Below are 22548 nucleotides of genomic sequence, written 5' to 3' on the forward strand. Positions count from 1 at the left end.
ATTTTGAAGAAAAATGTTAATCTGTGGAGTCCTCGTGCAAGTTTTTTTTCTTGGTTAGGTTCATGAAGACTTAAAGGAAGGATAGAAATTAAATCAAAACATAAGAGAACCTATTAAACTGTCACTTTAATTTGGAAATAACTCAAGCCACTCTATGGTATTTCCCAGGTATTTCTTTTATATTTACACTTACTCTGGATTATTTCCATTGGTTGATTGACAGTCACAATGGAGTTTCCTACTTTACTGTCAAACTTTTGTCAGCTCTCTTGCTATGCTTTGTGCATTGCAGTCACCAGGTATAGCCACTGGAACTGATTTGTGGATAGATTTGACCCTCGTGTTAGCATGGAATAACTCACTTAGGTAGCCTCATTGATAGACTCCCAGTTTCCCATCAGGAGGGTCACTAGCTAGCTTTGCTTTTCCATTCCAGTTGGGGTGTTAAAGTCTGAGCAGTCTCCTGCTTTTTGTCCACAAATCATTCTAAAGTTTTATAAGCCTATGCAGGTACAACTGTGGATGATCTGAAACTGAGCACTGCATCAGAAACTCCAGCTATTTGAATGCGATGGTAGCATCATTTGTGAAAGCATTTTTTTTGTTTTTCAGATCACTCTCTCTTTCCCCAGATGGTTCCACATCTAGCTCAGAAGGACATATTTATGAGACTTGTTATTCTGACTCACTTGGCTGAACAGTATTACACAACTATTTTCTGTCAGTCATGGGATAATATTGCCAAAACCTCTCTGTATCTTTTCCTATACATTTGCTGGTTTTGATGGATAGTCTGCTAATCAGCAAGGTGGGAAGTACTGAAGGGGCATCAAAATACAGCCGCTACTGCTGCAGAGGGTTACTCAAGCAACACTCCATAATTTAGATGCTTGGTAATCAGCTCGGAGCATTGCGACAGTTTGAGTTGTTTTTGTTAATAGAGATGAAATTATGGGTGTAACTAGCTGGCAGTCTTCAAACAGACTTTTGCAAGCTGTTTACTCAGCTGTCTCAGGGCAACAACTTCATACGTGAAGTGAATTCTTCCAGTATCTCTGCTGTAGTGCATTTAATTTAGCCCGTTTTGCCTCAGTGCAAGTGAAACACATTTTGAAAAGAGCAGAATTCACGTCAGATATTGCGCTGTTAGATAGGCTGTGACATGAGCTGTGTGGATTGACACCATGGGCGAAGATTTTGTTACTTCAAATTACATTCTTATTTATTTTCCAGTAGGGATCAAAAAGCCAGAAAAAAAGTAATAATCACAGTACATCTAGTGTATGAACAAAGATGAGTTTCAGTTGTAAATCAGCAACTTACTTGTTGACTTGTTGTCGACAAACAGTAAGATATGTCTTCTGCAGTTTGTCCATATCTAGTTTAAACTAGTGTATGCCTAGTTTGAGTGGATATCATTTAGTCCAAAGAGCACACATCAGTTTGTGAACAGTTTTAAAATAAACCATTATTATACTTTTGGTGGGCAAATCCTGTGAGATATGTGCTGTTTTTGATAGTGTTAATTCTTACTCATAAAACAATATGTTTCTCTGTGCCTCAGTGGTTTTTAGCTGGAAGACAATAAGGGAAAAGATGGCTTTTGGAAAGTATGGAGTTTGAAGACAAATGAAATGATACTGGACTCTCCTTTAAAGAACAAGGATGTTAAACAAGTGAATGAAGTCATCTCTGAATCTTACTAAAATATTAGTATGCTACTGTACAGGAACAGAAATGTACTGAACAGGAAAAAGAATGCTGATAAAATTAATGGCAAGGAATTAGGGAGAATTTTAAACAGCTTACAGGTAGCTTTAGCCACGGCTTTACATTTCCCCTCGACCTCAAATGTAATGTGAAATAAAATGATAAAATAATGATAATGCAGTTCTTCTAGCAAGTGCAACAGAGAAGGAAATGATTTTATGGTCTGATTCAGAGATGTGCAGGACAAAACTGGCTGTAGTAGTCAATCACAGAGCATGAAGCCAGCCTGCTGTCCTGCAAAGCAGGAAGCATTGCTTTTGGCTAGAACTGTCTGTGCAACTTGATGAATACGATGGTCTGATCCACTTCTGGGGCAGGGAGAAAGGAGAAGAGAAGGAGGGAGAAGGAGAAGGCAAGGCAATTGCACAGAATGAGGTGAGGTGAGAGATCAATCTATCACTCCCATCAGCTGCACAGAAGACTAACTGCTTTACAATTCACTGGTGTATATAGTATGTCACATCCCTCAGCTCCAGAATAAGAATGTGTAGCGCTACCACCGTTAGGGCTGAGAGAAGCTTTCTGTCTTTGCTTCATAATGGAGTACATCTGAGCACATAGAGTTATTTTTGATTTAAAAAATAAAATAAAATAAAATAATAAAGTTTACTGGGTTGCTTTTAATATTATTTTTTAAAAGTTGGTAATGTCTAGACTGATTTCTTGTATTGCAAAACATGACGAGTGTCCCTCATGCTGCAAAATGTTTCTTGTAATTCATAGGTCCTGGGCACTTGCTTTAAGAACTGGAGCACTTGAGCTATAGATTTTCTCTGTCGTAAAAGTGATAAAATGTATTAACCTAAACAAAATCGCCTCTGGCTGGCTTCTGAGAACTCAAACACAACCAGCTGCTCTGCTAACCAGCAGTGCTGATATGGTTGGCAATTGGCAGGGTGCGGGTTCTCGGCTGCTTCATACCAGCACAGCCTCTGCAGCACATCTCCCCAGCATCCTGTGAGCAGGGGTAGGAGGGGAACGGGCTGCCTGCTTCCTGCTGCCCTCCTGCCTGCCGAAACTCATCTGCCAGCACCAGCTCTAGAGAAGAAAACAAATTGGCAGCAAAAGATATGGGCTACTTTTGTAGCTTCGCTTTTCTGTGTGAACAATTTATGAGCTGAGTTTTGACTGTTGAGCAGTTGTTTATAAACCAGGGAGAGAGGAGAGGCAAGCAAAATGAAAAGAAAAAAGGGATCGAATAGCCAACCACTCAAATTCAGAGTGCCTCTATCATGCCAGGTGATGACAGAGTTGCTTCAGACTTTCCCTTTGAAAGTGTGTAGCTTGCTGCACTGGCCAGCATAGGAATGAATTTATTAGCTGCTGAGAAGCAGGAGTACCTCTTTAAGAAGAAATAAACTGGCAATCAGATGTAAAGATGTGAGAGATTTCTCTTATGCCTTTAAAATGAAGCTTCTGATCAAGACCATCTTAGAGCTCTAGGGAAGCAACTGTTGAGCTAAAAGTATAGCAGGCAAGAGAATTCTTTTATTGACCTATAGGACAAGTTGCATCCCCATGTACACCCACATGTCCTTATCAACATCCCTTATGTACGCGATCTGCTTATCTGAGAAATTTGTTTCATATCAGTGAACATGTGATGTGAGAAGAATTACATGTTTAGTGATTTGTTAGATGAGTAGCTTCATTACATTTTTGTTTGTTTGGTGTTAGCTTCCAAAAACCAACTACGTAGTTAAAGCTTACACATATGTATTCTGTTGTCATAGAAGTAAGAAGAGATGTTGCCTCTACTAATACACAGGGAAGCAGATAATTACTGCATCCAGGGCGCTCACAATACTGAAGGCAAGAGAGAGTTAAATTGAGCAGGGCTATTCCCTGTTTGTAAGCGAGTCAGCTCTTGGATTGGGTTTCTGGCTCAGCCACTATGGGTTTATATAATATTGAGGCAATCTCAGAGTTTTAGTTCATTAATCTATAAACTGGGTCTCACACCACATTTAGTGACACCCAGGGAGCTGCCCAGGGCCATCGTCTGTACACCAGAACAAAGTGCTGGGACATGGACCCATGCAAAGAGACCGGTCAGCCTCCGCGGCTGGGTCCAATGTTTACAAAATGCTTTGGGATTCCTGGAAAGCATGAAGTATTATTGTTTAATCACTGCAGATTGTGTCACCGATTTCCAGGCCTGTTGCCTCACAGACCTGAATTAACAAACCAAGTTCTCAGAATATAAAATATTTTAAGTGGCGTGAAATTGCGCCTACTATTAGGGAAGGCTGAGAAACATTCCAACAGGGACTCATGCTCTGTGACTGCAGGGAGGTTTGTTTTTGCTTCTTACAGAACAGCATGTTTGTATCTGAAGATGGTGGTCTCCACCTTCCTCACATATGTTAGTTCTTTGCTACACTGCTCTTTATTTTTCCCTGTTGGTTGCATGATGTTTGACAGTGCCATAGGACTGCATGTGAGTTTATCGAAAACCCAGGTTGCTGTTATACTGAATAAAATCAGCACAAACCCAGAATTACATAGGACAGCTTTTTATTTAAATTTAATAGTTTAATTTTGTCTTATGCTGCCACACACAGCAGATTTTCTCCAACATGACAGTCAGCACTCGCTTTTATTCTTTTTCTGCTCTTGGCAAAACAAGACCTGCACGCTTATGGTTTCTTTTTTTTTCGTGACGGTTGCTTATATTTATGATGGCAAGGAGTAAAACATATTGAAACAGTCGTGGTTACATTATTTATAGATGCTGAATGAATATTAAATTAGAAGCAAAGGGGAAACAGAATCACATTCGTTTTGTAACATTGTACGGTTAAGGCCAGGACTGTTCCTGCCAATGCATCTGCAAATGTTTTAGCTCGTAACTGAGACTCAGAGCAGCATTGCTAAACATGGGTGGATGGTATAGTACAGCTTAAGTGTCACCCATTGAATGAAGAACCCCACAGAGAATCTGGCTGGAGTAATTAATGAATCCATTTGGAAAAGTCAGTGCCCTTCAATTAGCCTGAATGTAGTGAAGCAGATGGGATCCAATCCTCCAGGGAGAAAATTGAGAAAGATCCTAAGAAATACTGCATAGGACTGATTTATCTGGGTAATTATAAGCCTCATTTGCACAAAACTGTTCAATATGGCTACAGTGAGAAAATTAAGAATTTATAAAATGTTGATATGTGGCCTAAACTATCAGTGGGAGTGGAGTCATCTGTCAGGCAGGATCTCAATTCAGAATGTCAAGCTAATCATCGGCAGGAGAGGCTGAAAGGCAAACATTGACATGGGGTCGAGGGGTGGAGGGGATGCATTTCGAGGGAACCCTTTGTTAAAGGCTCTCTTGAGCTCGTCTCTGTTGAAACATTCACTGCCGCCTTGGTTTGATGGGGTGTCCTGCCTTGAAACATCCTGTCGCATTTTACGAAGCGAAAGAACATCTCTAAAGAAACCTAAAGAAAGCAAAAAGAAAGAAAACAAAACCCAAATTTTCTTTAAATTCTGGTGCGATGACTGCAGTATTTAACAGTGTGTGCATCCGGTCCTTATTCCAAGGAGACCCTCTAGCTTCATGAGAAGTCTTGTTTTTATGCTTAGGCGCTGCAGGCTCATTTGTATGAATGGGAAACTGCACCCTCTCTTTTAAAGGCTAAGCTGGAAGCCAGAACGTCTATGTTGTAACTGTGTTTATGTGTGATAGGGAAGGAAGCCTGACATTTTATAGAAGCCGCAAGAGAAAAATAAATGCTATTTATGATAGCACTGAAATCATGCTGAAATTATGCTCTATGGTTTCTTGGACTGAAAGGGATTTTAGCTTGTTGGGAATCTGCACTCTGTTGCCCTGGTTTTTCATCATTTGGTGGTGTTGGAAACACTTCAGCTCAGGTATCTCCAAGCAGCATTTTGTTCAACATCTGCATCCTGAGCCTCAGCAGCATTTCTGTGCCAGTCTAAGGCCAGCTCTGTTTGTCCCCTCTGTTTACCTCTGCTGCCTTTCCTGTGCAATGAGTGGTGAGCAAGATGTATGCTGTGAAATTCTGTGGCCTGTACAGCATGGTGATGAGCTCTGTCTGGAGCCACCAGATTGACATATTCTCACACAGGCCTCCTCCCGGCCCACCATCCCACAGCCTGAGACCAGCACGGTGCAGCCTCTGATGGCATCTTCCAGGACTCTGCTGATAAATACACCAGCTAATTGAGTTAATAAAAAGATAGCCCTTTTCCCTGCCAGCTGGAGTGCCACCAGAATGTGATAAATTATCTGATGCTGCTTTAACCACAGAGAAAAAACTCAGCTATTTTTACTTCCCTTTTCCTAATCTCCCTATTTTCTCTCTCTTGGTCCCTCCAAGTCCCTGGTTTGGTCAGCATCCATCCTCCTCTCACCTGGTCTTTCAATCTTTGGCAGAACTCCAAGGAGAAGTAGCTGTGAGACAGGAGCTTATGTGGCCACACCACTAGTGGGTTATTAAATTGGTGGTGGGATGTTGAAAATCCCACTGCTCGGTGGACAGGAGAGATGGACACTGTGGGACACAGGGATGTGTCAGAGGAGCAGGGGTGAAGTGGTTTGCACACACAGGTATGCATTAGAGGGAGAAGGGCGCCCCAGCTCTGTCCATCCACTAACAGCCCACATGTCTGGGGAGGGTGCCTGTGCCCCATCTGCCAGAACACAGCCATCTCCGGCCAACCCTAAGACATACACTGCTGCAGCTGAGACTGACGTAGCACCCAGAGAGTAATGAGAGGTGCGGTTACCCATGAGCAGACCAGACAGCTGTAAGTCCTAAACTGACTTGGTGTGCCAGCTGAAAGGAGGAACTTAGTCATAACTCTCACCTGAATTTCACTAAGTGGGGTGGGCATGAGGCTTTTTTAAGTTCAAATGAGAGGGAAATAATGGGGCATGTGGGCTCAGTGATTTCTCCTCCATAAACTTCACAGTGAGAAAACTGGAAAACTCACCAGCCCCTGAGAGACTGAGAGCTGAGAGGTGCTGTGAAGTGCAGTCAGTGAGGAGACGGAGACACAAATGAGATCACAGCTCTGTGATCTTGTTCGGAACATGACTTTTCTTTCTGGTGCATATGTCAAATGAATCAGACAATGGTGGTGTCAGGAAGATGGATAATGCTGCTGGCAAGGCTGGCAGAGGAGACAGGAAGATGTGTTAAGCACCAAAACAGGATGGTATTTATGCCTTTCTTCTGTGCTCATTACAAATACACAAGAAATATTTATAAAGGAAGATATAGCAATATCAGGAGCAGTTTGACATGCTTTTTAAAATACTCAGTTGTGCTGAGGAGGACAGTGGGAAAGGATAGGAGTCCAGCCCTGTGAGCCCACATCCCTCTGCACCTGGCCATTGCTTCTGGCAGGCGACTTGTGCATGGGAAGGTGTCCATGTCTGTGGGAGATGCTGAGTGTCCTTGCCAAAATCCATAGCGCCACAATCAAGTGAGGCAGGATGCTCTCCATACCTGTCGCTTAGTGCTGGAAAGGAAATCCTGCTCCCATTCAGCCACCACAGCTGTGAGTCTAGCCAGATCCCTGAGCCATGGAAATTTGTTCTGTGTCCTGTGGTGCGTGCTGTAGGACAGCCCAGACCAGCGACCAGCTGACAAGAAATGGCTGGATGAGTCAATGGCTTACCAAGCAGACGGCATCCTTCCCTTCCCTTCCCTTCCCAAGGGAAGGCTGTTTTTTGGTTTGCTCTGACACATTGCTCTGAATAGTAGTAGTGCCAAAGAGTAATTCAACGGAACAGAAGAGAGTGAGAAGCTGAAATACTGTGTTTTAATAAGTCATTGCTTGTCAGCTGAGCCACAGTAAGATATATTCCTAGCCTCTTCAAACACAAAGTAGAACCTATTAGCAAAAACCATTGCCATGCTTTCCCCCCTCCCTCCCCCAATAAAAAGAACATTTCTGAGAGGTGTTTTTATTATTATTATTATTATTATTATTATTATTATTATTATTATTATTATTATTATTTCTCATTTTACACAGTAGCTGTGATAAAGTGTTAAAAATCCTCAACAAACTGACAGAGTAGCCAGCTGGTATGGCGAGGAAATGTTTCTTGAGTAGTTGAGTTAAGAAGCTTCTTTTTCTGGAGCCTCAGGTAGCCTTGAAACTCAATGTCTCTGACTCAGATGCGACTGCTTAAAAACATTTGATCTGTGTCTGATGGTGAAAAATAAGGCAGCAACTTGAGCTGCACGTGAATAAAGAGAGATGGCATTAGGCATGGAGAATAAATGGGGCACAGTGAAGGGCAGCAGTCTAGTGTTTGAGGTTGGGGTAGAGCTCTGGGAAACATGGGAAAGCATGAGAGACCTTGCACGAAGCTGTGAAAGAGCAGTACATATCAACACCGATATGTTCAATGCTGAATATTCATTATATTCTTGCAGATATCTTTCATCATAGATTACTCTCCTCTCCTCTCCTCTCCTCTCCTCTCCTCTCCTCTCCTCTCCTCTTTTTCATCAAATGCTGGAACTCAGCTTTAGAAAAGTGTGAAATAACCTTTAAGCATATTCTCATTTTACACGTCACAATTCTGTACTTTAAGTTCTAGTCTTTTCTTCAGAAGAAAAAGATCGAGGAATGCTTGAAAAATGTTTTGTGAATAACTTAATTTTAGAAATGAAGGGAAAAAATAACTTCATCTGAAACTAAGTGGCAATGAAACAAAGTCTAATTACCTGCATTCAATTCTCCAATCAGGCCAATAGGCTAATGAACATCAATACTCTTTCACAAAGTGCCCTGGGATCCTTAATGACTCTAAGTGGTCAGGCCTTCGGTTTTGCATTTTCAGAGTCTGGTTGGTATAATCTTGAAGCAAAATCTGCAGATCAGATCATAGCCTATACTCAGTCTCTGGATTACTATGTGTGTGTGTGTGTACGCCCTTGAGCACTGCACATCTGGGATGAAATCAAAGCACTTTTAACTGCACATGTATCCCATTTCTGGCTTGCTAGTAGCCCTTTAAATGTGCTGGGTTTAATCCAGGAAAAACGAGTATTCAAAATCACACTAGTGAAGGGGAAAAGAAAAAAAAAACACACACACAAAAACCAACCCAAGTTTTATACACTTGGATGGCATTTTTCTTTGAATATGAGTGACTTAATCATGATCAGCCTTAGTGAGAGGTGGGTGATGAAAGTTCAGAAATCTTCAGACAGAGAAAGACTTTGAACCTGTCTTTCTCATGTCGTTGGTGTGTATGTTATGCCTGTGAGAGGGAAAGAGCAAGCAAGCAGCTTGCATTCTCTGCAGGAAACTGAAATAACTCTTTCAGTGGTCTCGAGGCTTCAGAGCAGTATTCTGCTGAGAGGAATATGTACAGTGCTAATCCACTCTGATCTTTGAGTATGGATTAAAATGCCCAAACCTACAGCGTTGTTCTCAGTGTTAAAGAGCGCTCTGATTTGAGGCTTTGCTCTGTATCTTGTATAGTCAAATCCCAAACTTCCTCTGAATTCAATTCCCACTTTTCTCATTTAATACATTTTCAAGTGTTCATTATGTTCAAGCAGTATAAGCACCATGCAAGTACTTCCTGCTTTCATTGTACTAGAAGATGGGAACATGGTTTTCAAAACCTGGATACAGACTTTGCTTACAGGAGCAAGGAAGACATGAGCTCCAGCGCCTTGTCAGAGATTTTGCTCACATCCAGTGTGGGGAAAGGCTTCTTGTTTTCAGCTCAAGAATATGCTGTAATACAGGCATTGCAGGACACATCTGGACACTGCAGGTTCAGGTTCCCTTGACCCCCAGTTTTGCCACTTCTTTGTAGGACGTAACACTGAACAATTTTATTGCCACCTCCTTTTCTATGTTTTTTGCAGGTGATAAATTGGCAGGTATGATATGGGAAAACAACATTGATAAATATAGCAGAGTAACTAAGCAAAAGACTGTCTATTTGGGGAATGAAGATGGAGATGAGATGCGTGCTTGCCTAAAGACAGCAGGCACAGGCCATTAATCCCCACAGTGTCAGGCGTTTTGCAGTCAGAAACCTGCCTCTCCAGGGGTAGGTAGCAAGCAAGTAGCTGCTTCACTTCTGGACTCTGGCACACAGAGGGGAAATGAGACAGAAACTGGTTGTATTTTTTGGATCCTTTCATTGGTATTGTATGTTGAAATTATATGACACCATTTGCCAGTAATAAATCATTTTGCTGTCTGTTGTGTGATTACATAATTAAATATCCCTTGTCGTGGATACAAATGCAGGGGTTGACTTAGACTTTGTGGGAATTAGGGGTTTGATTTTTTGAACTTTACGTTTCCTGACTCGTGTGCAAATCAAACCCAGTTGTTTAACACTACACTGAGAAATGATTCGTGCAAGTAGTCGTTTATAGTGAGAAGTGCAAACTGTATTTTCAGTGTATTTTCTGTCTTGCTCACAATTTAGTTACTCAGTAAAATACATGTAGAATAAACACAGAGAATTTACCATTATTCTACTGTTCATCCTTATGAAGGTGGTGCACTGAACAGGGACAATCATATTTATCTCCTTGGTAAGCGGCTTTGAGATGAAGAGAAGGAAACTTATTGGCATAGGTGGGATGTGAACTCTTGTACTTTCTGCTGTTCCTGAGCTGATTCCATTCTCAATGAAATGCCATCACCAGAAGACGGTTCTGGCCAAGAACCCCAGGGCCACTCTAGATGCAACCTATATGGTATTATTTGAAACTGGCACTAGACTGAAGTGGCGTCATTTGTCTTGATGTCACTGGGAAGCCAGACTTCTCCAAGTGCAGCAGCTTTTACAGCTGACCCGTCCTTGAGCAGCATGATGTCTATTAGTTGTATTGTTGGTTTGATTGTTTGCAGTTGATTCTCACTGCTTTCTGCTGAGGTTTTAATTCTGTTTGTGTTTGGAAGGACAAGGGAGCAAATTTGTTGTTTTTGTTAGAAGCTAAGCTGTGCTGAAGTTTTGATAACGATCCATTGTTAGTGGTGTTACAAAATCTGGCTAAGTGGGCAAGGAAGCACAAAGGAAAGGAAAAGTACAATTCAGATTTGCCAAGAAACGTGAAAATAATTAGAAGATTAGCAGTTTGGCACTGTTTACCAGCAAGCTGTGAATTAAATGCATCCCCCTTTTCTCTTTTCATTAGTGTACGTGTCACTTCAGTTCTGGATTTCATGTCCTTCTCACACCTCTCACTCCTCCCTCAGTCAGAATGCAGGACTTTATTTTATTGCAGGAGAAATAAAGGAGCAAGCAGTTAATGTGGCATCGGAGACTTTCTAATCACCAGTCTCTGAAATGCGGTCATAAGTATCTGCAGTTCACTTACTGGGTGGAGATGAATCGCCTCCAATTTGCTTTTACGAATGCAAGTGGAACATTTGGGAACAGTGGTTTCTGTTACTGACACTGTGAAGTGCTTGTAAGCAGCCAGCTATAAAAGACCAGAGTGACATTTACACGTAAGTTCTCTCATCACCGTCATTGAAGAAAGGATTAAATTCAGTGTGATGCCATGGCATATGCTGAGTGATGTTCTGTTCTTGGCTCTAGCTTCCACCAGCTTAATTCCATGTATTCATCTTGGGTCTGAGAACTGGTGTTAAAAGAAAACTTGACTGTCACAGATGAGAAAACAATATTGGTGTCACTGAAGTCATAGTCTATGGGATTCTTGCCATAAAGTTTGAGGTTACTACCTAATTGCAGGAGTGTAGGGATGTTTATGCCTGTATTGTTCTGGTTTCTAATCCCTCTCTAGTCTCTTCCCTGCAGGGAACTTTTTGCATCCCTGTATAATAGGGACTAGAATTACAGCCACTAACCAGTGCAAGAAAATATTATTGATAGTATATTTCATCTGACTTCAGGGACCTGATAAAATCTCCTGATACAAATACACGAGACATTAAGCTGATACTACAGCTGCTCTTGTCTCTAATTCAGCAGGATTTGGGCATGGGGGCTCAAACGGGAAGAGAGGCTTTTCTGAGTGCAAAGATTCATACTTGTTCAGGGCAATTCAGTCCTATTCAAAACCAGATCTTGTGTCTGTCCCAACATACAATTCATCTGGATGATATAATAGTTTATTGCCTGATGCAGTCATAGAACACTCAAGTAATAACATCTATAAAACTAGGGGAGATTTTTTGTTGTTGTTGTTTCCCCACAAGGAAATAAATTATTTATTTTCATGTACATATGATGGCATATACTATAATATTTATAGTCTCTTGCACTCTAAATATAACTTGTTAATATAAGCATTTATATAAATACGAAACTCCCAGAGTGATTTGAATTGTGAGAAAAGCAACCTCCAAAATAACCCTTCTATGTATCCTTGTTTTTCCCCCCTCCTCCTTCTAACCAATTAAAATAATCCTGGTAATTTTTGATAGCAATTTTGGAGAGGGAAAAGGGCTAAAGCTAAGGCAACCCTGAAATCCATGTCACGATTGAGAAGTATTACAAAACCAGCAAGATCTTGAACTGCAGGAGTGTTTGGAAAGCTGATATTCTTTTTCATTCACGATCTGAAATTCTTGAAGCCTGTTTCTGGCAGACTGCAAATATATTGTGGTTAATGTATACAGAGGAAGACACCAAGCAATTCACTGCACCATAATGTCAGGTTTTAGGATCAGAACAAGCTGTTTCCAGAAAACAGTATTTCTATCTCAGTGATAGCTTATTTGAGGTGTTAACTTTATATGATATACAGTAGGATGGCTTTAAACTAGATGTGTCAGTTAAGTGCAAAACCACGAGCAATAGCACAGGGAGCACTATACTCGTAATATTATCCATTGTTTCCATTTCCTCCTAAACATCGAATGTGAGAGTTTATGTGCTTCTGGCTTCCTGTAGGATCAAAAGGGAATTTGCTTTATTTACTTGATCAGAGCCAAAGCAGACTGTGCTCTGTGAAACAGTGTCTCATCTCGTCTGTGCCAGTGGCAATCATGAATGGAAATGCCATGATCAGGTGGAAATCTGCTGTAACTGATGTTGGTTGTTGTGTCATTTTGATCAACTAACAACAGTAGTAAATCAGCAAGGGCCCAAAGACTGATGAGTAGCTGCATTTCTTGTTGGCTTGAGTGGGAACTCCAAGCTGGTGGGGATTTTTTTAAGACCATACTTTAGAAAGGTGTGAAGAGAAGAACATTGTAAAGGACATTGTCACTGAGGTTGGCAGAAGTTTTGATTTTTGGTGACAACAGAGCTGAGTGATGAGTACATCATCTGGCCCCACGACATGTGCTGCTGAGTGTCCCCAGGCCTCAGTGCGGTCAGTGACACGCTTCCCAAAAACCTGAACATCCACAGAATTCAGTCCTGGGTTATAATTTCATTCTAGATTTATTTGACACTAAAATAAAACAGCTGTTTGCAATTAGCACACATAAAAAGAACAATAATAAAAATGCAGTCTTCCCTTCCAGCTCTACATATACCCAGTGCAAAGAACTCGCTAAGTACTGGTGATTTTTTTTCCCCCATGCTCTAACTAAAACATCAAAACCAATTGATCAAAACTCACTGAAGACTGAATAAAAAAATAAAAAAATAAAAAAATTTAAAAAATAAAAAAAAAAAAAAGGAAAGCAAGTTTATGGTTCCTCAAATGTTTCTGATTGGCAGCAGCAACTTGGTAATGAAAGATAAATGCTGCCCTGGGTGTATGTGTGTGCCAGGCTCTCGCTGCTGCAGTGCTGATCTAAGCTACAAAGACACAAGGGCTGGGCAGTGGCTGCTGCTGTGCTGGGACAGGGTGAGGTAGATGACTGGTTTCTGACCAGGACTCTGATCCAGGGCAGCTGGCCCACCCTCCCGTTGGGAACAGTGAACAAGGAGCTTGTAAAATACACAGACCAAATGGAAATGACCCCCATTGACTGAAACCAGCTGCACGTCAGACCTCTCACTGTCTCTCTTGATTTGCTATCTCAAATAAATGGATGTGGTAAAAGGGACTGTGGAAAGAAAACAAAATAATTTATCCTCCTTGAAGTCGTGCCACACTAGTAAGCCACAGTTTTTACAGCTGAAAAAAAAATGCTTCTTCACACATTGAGTTTTTTCTTCTTTTCTTTTTCCTTCTTTTTTTGCTTTGAAAGTCTGCAGGTCAGTTTCTGAGCTTTGTGATAAATACAGCGTTGATAAATTTTGTTAGGTGTTCATCCTGTGCAAAATGCTGGCTAATGAGAGTCTGGTTTTGTGCTGCGATTCAGAAAACAGAGTTATGACAGCTTTTGCTGATGCTTTGTCTTAGAGCTGAGTGCTGCTTCAGGCTCACAATAAAGGGCTTGATCAGTTCTGAAGAAGAATGATGTGCAGAATGACTTAGCTGATTCACGTGTTCTTTTCCATATTTTTCTGAATATGTTCCAGAGTAGCACCTGATATCTGGAGCACTGTGAAGATCTGTTTGGGATAACCAGGGTAGCACTTGTTCTCAGAAACATGAAGGATGAGAGCTACTCAAGATTACCTTTATATCCAGGACAGGTTACTGCTGTGGATGCTGACTGTTAGACTCGGTTTGGACTTAGGGAATAAGTGCTCGGCAGTAGGGTAGGAGATACTTAACTTTGCTGCTATAACTGCATCAATGTGAGAAGATTGTCAGGAGTCGTAGTGTAGCAACAATTTGAGAGGCTTTCTGTGAAGAAACATCTTTAAGTCAGTGATCTATTTTTCCATAATACATCTGAGACATAGGTATGTCCTACAAAGTGCTCATATGTTTTCTTTTTGTTAAACTATCATTCAGCGTGTTGATCGTTAGTGAAGCAACGTACCGAACTTTACCCATTACCTTGCAATAGAGTTGCACAGACAGATGTCATTTCAATACAGACTGAAATTCTTGTATACACATCCTGTGTTCCCTGACAAGTTGGTTTGTCTTTAAAGACAAAACCAAAATGCAGTTCAATTCTGGAACAGGCTGCCCAGAGAGGTTGTGGATGCCCCGTCCCTGAAGGTGTTCAAGGCCAGGTTGGATGGGGACCTGGGCAGCCTGTTCTGGTATTTGATATGGAGGTTAGAAGCCCTGCCTTCAGATGGGGGTTTGAAGCTTGATGATCCTTGAAGTCCCTTCCATGCCAAGGCATTCAGTTATTCTGTGACTCTATGATATTGTGATTACTCTTCCACTTGGCAAGAGTTATCCACATTGGCTGTAGGATCTTCTGAATTCGATCTGTGACCTACAATGGTTGACACAGGGAAATGTACACCTCTGTTCCTTGTACCACTACCATTTCTTGCTGGCTTTCCTGCAAATGATCGCTCTTAATGATGAGATGTCTGCTCCTCATTACACTGTCTGGCTGGATAATGAATTATCAACTACTTCATGGGTTATTCAGAACATGCTAGTCTGGAATCAAGTAATACCATGGAACTCCTTCCTTGCATTTTCTTCCTGCTATTTTTCTGCTGACTAATTACTTGCATTAGTGAGAGTTGAGCAAGTGCTCATTGGCTTCTTCAAAGTGAGATCTTGGGTGTCTGTCTGGAAAGAATGATCTACATTCAGCAAGACATGGAGTTACGGGTATGAAGGAAGTTTCTCTGTGTGAAAAAGAAGCCTTTCTCCTAGCTGACACCTGTCAAGCTGTAACTTTAGCACACTTGTCTAAAACACTGGTAATTTCAGTAGTCTGAAGGGCAGGATTACATCAGTGAGGTGGCTGTGTTCCAGTATAATTCGCAGCTTTGGGGTGACCCTGCAACTGTGCTGAACAGGAACCTTTTTATTTCTTTTTATTTCATTTGTTTATCATCTTGGTACGCACAGACCATACCTCGTAGCTTAAAATCTAGCAGCCCTTCCCATTACTCTTTGGTGGTTTGTGACAGAATCCCACTGATGTTAAGGAAAGCATTGTCCTGGTCAGTGCTCCAGGACCCAGCAAAACATGAGGAGAAAAGAGTTTAGCGCATGATAACATGGCATATGTTTGAACTTTTAGCAAAAAAAAAGGATCAGGTTGGGACCACCCTTATAATTTTCTTGTCTTTCTAATGAAGAAAAAATAACAACACAGGTTAACTGCTATTACAATTGTAGAATACTTCAAACTTAATCTTTAAAAACACATCAGTGCAGTGTATTTCTAAGTAGTCTTTTAAATAAAATCCAGAGTACAAAGGAGAGAAGAACTAAATATCAGACTTTGTTTCACCTTTATTTTAATCAAGACCTTTCTTTTTAAAACTGAAAGAACAACAACTTGATGAAACTAAGGGTACTGAGCTGGTCAAACAGAAAAGGAGGAAAGCAAGTTATTTCTCTTCAGCAGCACAGTAGGAAATGTGCAAATGTTAAGTTTTAATTCATGTGTTTGCATCTCTACATACTCATGGTGGAAAATTAGATTAGAGCCCAAGAATATGTTCTTTCTCAAAATGGAATAAGATGTGGTTTACCAAGGGAACAACAAGAAAAAGCATCCCAAAACACAAGGCACCATTTCTACAACAACAGAAATCTTATTCTGAATGCTCTGAAATCCACATATAAATTTTCTTCCTTGCTTTGTTCCAGAGATTGAAGGCAGCACTGACTCACCACCCTGCCGCCATGTCGAATGGGAATATGAACACCATGGGCCACATGATGGAAATGATGAGCTCGCGGCAGGACCAGACGCCACACCATCATATGCACTCACATCCTCATCAACACCAGACACTGCCACCTCACCACTCCTACCCCCACCAGCACCAGCACCCAGCGCACCATCCTCATCCTCAGCCTCATCACCAGCAGAATCACCCCCACCACCACTCCCACTCGCACCTTCACGCACACCCGGCACATCACCAGACCTCGCCGCACCCCCCGCTGCATTCAGGCGGACAAGCACAGGTAGACCTCTGCAAATTGCCACATTATTCTTTAATGAATGAAGTATATTATGATTCTGTGTAATTGTATACATTGTACAATGTACTTGAACCTAAACTTCTCAGGCCAAGATTTAAGAATTGTATGTGTTCTGTCTACAGAAACAGATAGCACAATCTTTAGTGAAGTAGCCACACATATGCGTAATCAAAATAAGGAATTTATGTATGTGTGTGCGTGTGATTGATACATGAAGGAACAACCTCACTGAACTCAATGGCATATTTATTTCCTGTCTAGATTGTGGATAGTAGAGATAGATAGTTTTAAGGTACGCTTAGGGGAAGAGAAAAAGGATTCCAGACCTCAGGGAGTAGGATTGCAACTCCTAGCTGAGGTGTATGATTAGGTAACAGTATAGAAAGAGACAAAGCTAGTTCAGGGATTTAAACTAGGAAAGGAATTCTGAACTGGATTCAGATGATGTTAAATCAATGCAGATCTTCACTGAATGAGATGTAGGTCTCCACTTTTGGACCAGGTATATTTTCTTCCTCAGTTTGGATAATTCAATATCTGAAAGGTTTCTTGAACTTATGAACTGAGCAAGGACTTTGGCAGGTAATTTTAAGAGGAATCCTGCTGATGCTTTAGATGATAGGCTTCTGTATCAAGGAGATTGCACAAGAACAATAAAACTCTGGGTCCAGTGAATGTAGCGTGTCAGGTCTAGGGAGCAAATGTAAGGTGTGCAGGTGGGTAGTATATACAATCAGGACACTGATCCAGCCATAAGAATTTCAATCTGTGAAGTATTGCATTGCTTGCAAATGCCTTTCAGACAAGCTCTTAGAAAACATTAAAGAAAATGAGAAGATTTGGCTGACATCCCAGTGTCCCACAACATTAACTATTTACTAACATCTAGCTTTATTATTGCAGAGACTGCAAGCACATGGCATTTCCCCAAAGCATTTGCTAATGTAAAATGAATTGTCGGCATTAGAGAAACAGTCTAAATAAGAGATCAGCAGACTCCCCTGTGAGAAGATGTCCAGAGCTTTCCTTAGTTTAGTTCAGTTTTTACTTTGTGAATTCAATTATTTTCCCATCTGTTAATGAGTTATTTTCCTTAGAGTTGTTTAAAAACTCCAATAAAGAGATGTTATCTCATACCGTAGAAACCAGAAGAGGATGGCTCTCTAGGAGATCCATGAGAGAGTAAACACTCCATGCATCAAATAAGGCAACAGGTGAAATCTCACGCCCTTAAGGATAAGGCAGCCAGCCAATGAGCCAATGTCTTAGCTGCCTTTCCTTCTTAACTTTCTGTGCTGCTGAAGCCATTTTTGATTCTTTCTGTTTGGAACAGTCTAGATTCCTTGTGCTTTGCATTCACTGCTAGCTGGGTACTCCAAAAGTCTTGCAGTCAAGCACTGGGGCAGGCAGGCCAACTGGCAGCAACAAAGCTGTGTCAGATGTGTCCCGGTTCCTCTGAGACTCTGGAGCGAGCTCTTTGTGGTAACGTGAGCTTTACAGGGAACACAGTGTCACTGAAGGCAATGGTCCCCAGTAGGGACCAAGTAGGTCTTCACCTTGACCTGAGGTGTAAGTGTCACCAAAAGGTTGTGGATGGAAGCAATAGCTGATGGATCTGAGTAAGACTCCTGGGATCATCTGCTTCCCCAGGCTGCAGAGCTTTTTCTGCTTGCCTGTTCTCATAGTGCAAAGACAAGAGTGATTTCTGAATAGACACATGAAGAGAAAACAAGAGTTTGCTGAGTAATAAACATAATTATTACTTTCTAAGCTCATCTGTAGTCTCCATGGTATTGACTGGCCACTGTGGAGATCAAATTGCTCCAGCAGATGTTGATTTTATGGTGAATTTTACTAGTTCTTAACTTCCTTATTCTTCTGAGACGGACTCTTTAGTTCTAAGCCACCTGCCAAGCAGCATCAGGGTCCATGTTGCTGTGGGCCATGTGTTCCGATGACATAAATTTCGTTGTTTAACCCCACACCATTCTGTAATGTCAGCATTCATATCATGCTTTTCACCTACCACTTTGATGCACAGGAGCCCAGTGAGCTGTGTCTTCCCAGGATGAATGGATGGGTATTAATTTTGTAGTATGGTGCAAAGAGTGGAGATGAGCATTAGATCAAGGCTAAGAATAGAAATAATCTTCTAATATATATATTTCTGAGAAAGACCTATTTTACCAAGCTGTAACTGTATTGCTTCAGCTAGTGCAAAAATTGATACTATTACTGCCACTTTGGCCACATTAACACTTCTTCATATCAAACTTAACAAGAGAGATAGCTTAGGTAGAGCAGAGTTTGGGATGTTTCAGTTTATTGCCTTTCCTACATTTGTCTTGATTATGGACATATGATAGGCATTTTATTAAAAATAATTAACATTAATATATGTTCCTTTCCTTTCTTACTAAAATGTGTTTGTCCATAGGCAATGGAGACCTCCTGTTAGAGAATGATGCTTAGACAGTTACTAAGATATATTCTAACAGAATGTAGGGCTAAAGTGTTTAGCACGCTCAGCCTTGGAGGACAGAGGGCAGCTGGTATCCCTCAGTGGACATCTCCTATGGCAGAGATGGAGGCTGCAACATAAGAACAACGCCCCGTGTCTGCAGTGGATTAGAAGCTTTAATTGCAAATGGAAGGACTTCATACAAGCTAAAATGTTAAGAATCAGGCAGAAAGTGCAAGGTGGCTTATTTAGTTTTAAAAGTTTGTCAGTTTGGTTTTATTTTTTTCTGCTCCTACAGAATGGAAATTACCTGACTGTGCAACAGAAAGCTGAGAGTAAATTTGGCTTTATGTGAAAGGCATTATCAGATGCACAGTATAATTATACATAAAATTGCCACTCTAACTGACACAAGTCAGCTGGGAAAAGGAGCAAGTTCTGCTTCAAAGTTTGTGGTGAGATTCTAGACAGAAAAGCAACCTTGCAAGCTGATAGTATCATTTTAATTGAGACAGACAGGTGTGTTAACCAAACAAATGTTAATTGCTGCAGTTGAAATTCAGGACTCCATCTGACAAAGCACTGAGTACGTCCATTCCCTAAAGTCAAAAGGAAGCACCTTGGAGGTTTGGGCCTTTGCCAGAATAGTAAGATAAATTTTGAGTCAACAATTCATGTTTCTGGACTGTTCCAGACTCCACTGTTGTAGGAGTTGCAGGAAGAGCAGAAGTGTCTCCAGCTGTGCTCCAGCAACCAGATCCAAACATCAAGAAAAACCCAAAGCACAAGGGTGTGGGCACCATGGTATGGCAGGAAAGCAGTCAGAGAGCTTGTTATTCCCAGGTAGCACAGCACCTATTGCTTTTAGAAGTGCTGAACATGGAGTCTGATACTCATTTCTCACCAGTAAATAGGCGAATATTTCATCCAGGAAAGTCAGAGCACAGTCTGGTGGGGTCTGGCTCCGTCACAAGCTTCCTCTGTAAGGGCATAGGCAAATTACTTTATGGAGCAAGGCTGATACTCTCCTTCACTTGAAAAGGTATAAATATGTGGCTTTCCATATTTTCATAGCAGAGGGGTTGTGAGCGGATTTCATGATTGTTGTCAAATAAATGGCAATAAAGAGTATAGCACATGTTCAAGAAACATTTAGATATACTGAGGGACATGATTTAGTAGGAAATATTGGTGATAGGTGGATGGTTGGAGTGGATGATCTTAGAGATCTTTTCCAACCTTGGTGATTCTATGATTCTTTGATCAAAATCCACACGTGTGTGAACACCTAAATCCTTTATTCCAACTACATCTTATGGGCATTGGGGTCTCCTGGCTCACCACCTTTGCCCATAGCTTCCTGGGTGCGCTCAGATGGAAGAGCACTTGTATTTCCCATCTCCAGAGGCTATGAGATACTGAGCAGAGATGGAAGAGCATGTGTAAAAGAAATGTCCCAAAATTTCAGAAGTAATTACCAAAAAACAAGAAGAAAAGAGACTGAAATAAGGCCTCTACAGTCTTCTCCTTTGAATAAAAGGGCTTCTGAGAGAAACTTGACATTTCAGCTTTGAAATAGATGGTGGCAGAGAAAGTACCTTAGTGAAAAGTTTTCCCCTGTAAGGGAAAAATATTTTTCGTACTAATATTCAGAGAATCGTTTAAAAAAAAATCTCCCCTTCAACCAGTGTATCCCTTTGCCAGTAGCTAATATTAGTGGCATGTGGCAGTGTCTTTCAACGTGTGCCTCTCCTGGCCTGCCATCCAACCAGGCAACTGTGGGAGATGCTCCCAATGTCTCAGCCTCCTTCCCTTTTCCTTTCCCCCCACCCATTGCCTTGTCAATCCTCTACTCAACAGGTTTCACCGGCCGCACAGCAAATGCAGCCCACGCAGACGATACAGCCACCACAGCCCACTGGAGGCCGCCGGAGAAGGGTGGTGGATGAAGACCCTGATGAGAGGAGGAGAAAATTTCTGGAGAGGAACCGAGCTGCTGCCACACGCTGCAGACAGAAGAGGAAGGTCTGGGTGATGTCACTGGAAAAGAAAGCAGAAGAACTCACCCAGACAAACATGCAGCTTCAGGTGCGAGCCACTGTCTGTGCCCCCAAGGACACAGAGGCCCTCTTTGTGCTTAGTGCTGCCCCGGCACAACCACTGCTGTGTGGGAGCGCGGCACTATCAAAGGTGGTTAGTCGAGGTGCCTGTGCTCCAATTAGAGTAATAATTTCATTTTAGCAGGATAAGCCAGGAAAAAGCTGTCTTGGGATTAGAAGCCTTCACTAGACAGAACTGTATTTATTTTCTTTTCTTGTCACTGTTTTGGTGGTTTTTTTTTTAAGTGCCATTACCTTGGCTATAAAGGACTTCTTCAGAGCAGAGCACGTAGCTAAGCCCCAACTCTAAGCCAGTGAGATGGGAGCATAAATTGAAGGGAAGAGTATGAAAATAAATTTGGTATTAAAAGCACAGGAATGGCGCGCTTCTTACATTGTGCGCGGAAGTTAGTTTGTGTGTCAGCTTATGGCATCAAATCTGGGGGCCAAATTGCCCTCAAAAGGAGTTAGTTATAAAATAACGTCAAGGACATTCATCCAAAGCTATGGATCATTTTTTGCGCTCTTCAATTTTAACTTTGTGTAACAGTGCATTTTAAGATTTGTGGCAAACCAAACCCTCTATTTCTTTTCTAGAATGAGGTCTCCATGCTGAAAAATGAGGTAGCACAGCTGAAACAGTTGTTGTTAACGCATAAAGACTGTCCGATAACAGCCATGCAGAAAGAATCACAAGGATATCTAAGTAAGTAGCTAGTATGCTTACTCTGTCTCCACACCACCCACAGGAAAACACAGTTTCTAGTTCTTCCCTCCAGAATCCCTTCTTGGCCATATTACAACATGAACCTCTCTTCTCAAACATCGTCCAAGCTGTCCCATCTCCTGCCCCTATTTAACCAGCCCTGCTTAAAATCCAAAAAGCCACAGTTCGCACCCAGCCCAGCACTGCTGGTCCCTCCCTGTCCCTCCACCCCGCAAGGCGATGCGCACGGATGGATGCTGGCTCCCATGTGGAGGATCCCCGTGGAATTCAGAGCTCCAGACCTGCAAGAGTCCTCCTGGGCACAGCGCTGCCAGCACAGTAACATAACTCTCCAAAAGGGAAGTTATAAAGGAAAGCATTACAGCCCCCTCCAGCGAAAACGGTACTGTGCTCTGACTGTGGCGCAGACCAAGCGCGGAGCAGGTTTTCAAGGTTTGTTCTTTTTAACTCTTATATTGCCTTTTCTTTTTAAAATCACATCTGATGCTGACATTGAATCAATTCTGTCTAGCTGATGCATTTTACAAGTATGGTAATTTATGAACAAATTCTTTGCTTGGCCGTAGAATTCTTTGC

General features: G+C 41.6%; 1 protein-coding gene across 4 annotated transcripts in view; it reads left to right on the top strand.

Moving 5' to 3' along the window:
- The window catches only part of CREB5 (cAMP responsive element binding protein 5), a 241078-nt gene that overhangs the window by 211391 nt on the left and 7139 nt on the right, over nt 1-22548 (top strand). For all 4 annotated transcript variants that reach the window (XR_001553120.1, XR_001553121.1, XM_015853850.1 and 1 more), the window contains 3 exons: nt 16344-16667; nt 21007-21234; nt 21843-21951. Coding sequence is in view for 2 of the 4 variants with exons in the window: in XM_015853850.1 (XP_015709336.1) it covers nt 16344-16667; nt 21007-21234; nt 21843-21951 (661 nt within the window). In the remaining 2 variants the exon portion in view is untranslated. The remainder of the gene's footprint in view (nt 1-16343; nt 16668-21006; nt 21235-21842; nt 21952-22548) is intronic.

Source organism: Coturnix japonica, chromosome 2, assembly GCF_001577835.2.
Source record: "Coturnix japonica isolate 7356 chromosome 2, Coturnix japonica 2.1, whole genome shotgun sequence".
In the NCBI taxonomy this organism is placed as follows: domain Eukaryota; kingdom Metazoa; phylum Chordata; class Aves; order Galliformes; family Phasianidae; genus Coturnix; species Coturnix japonica.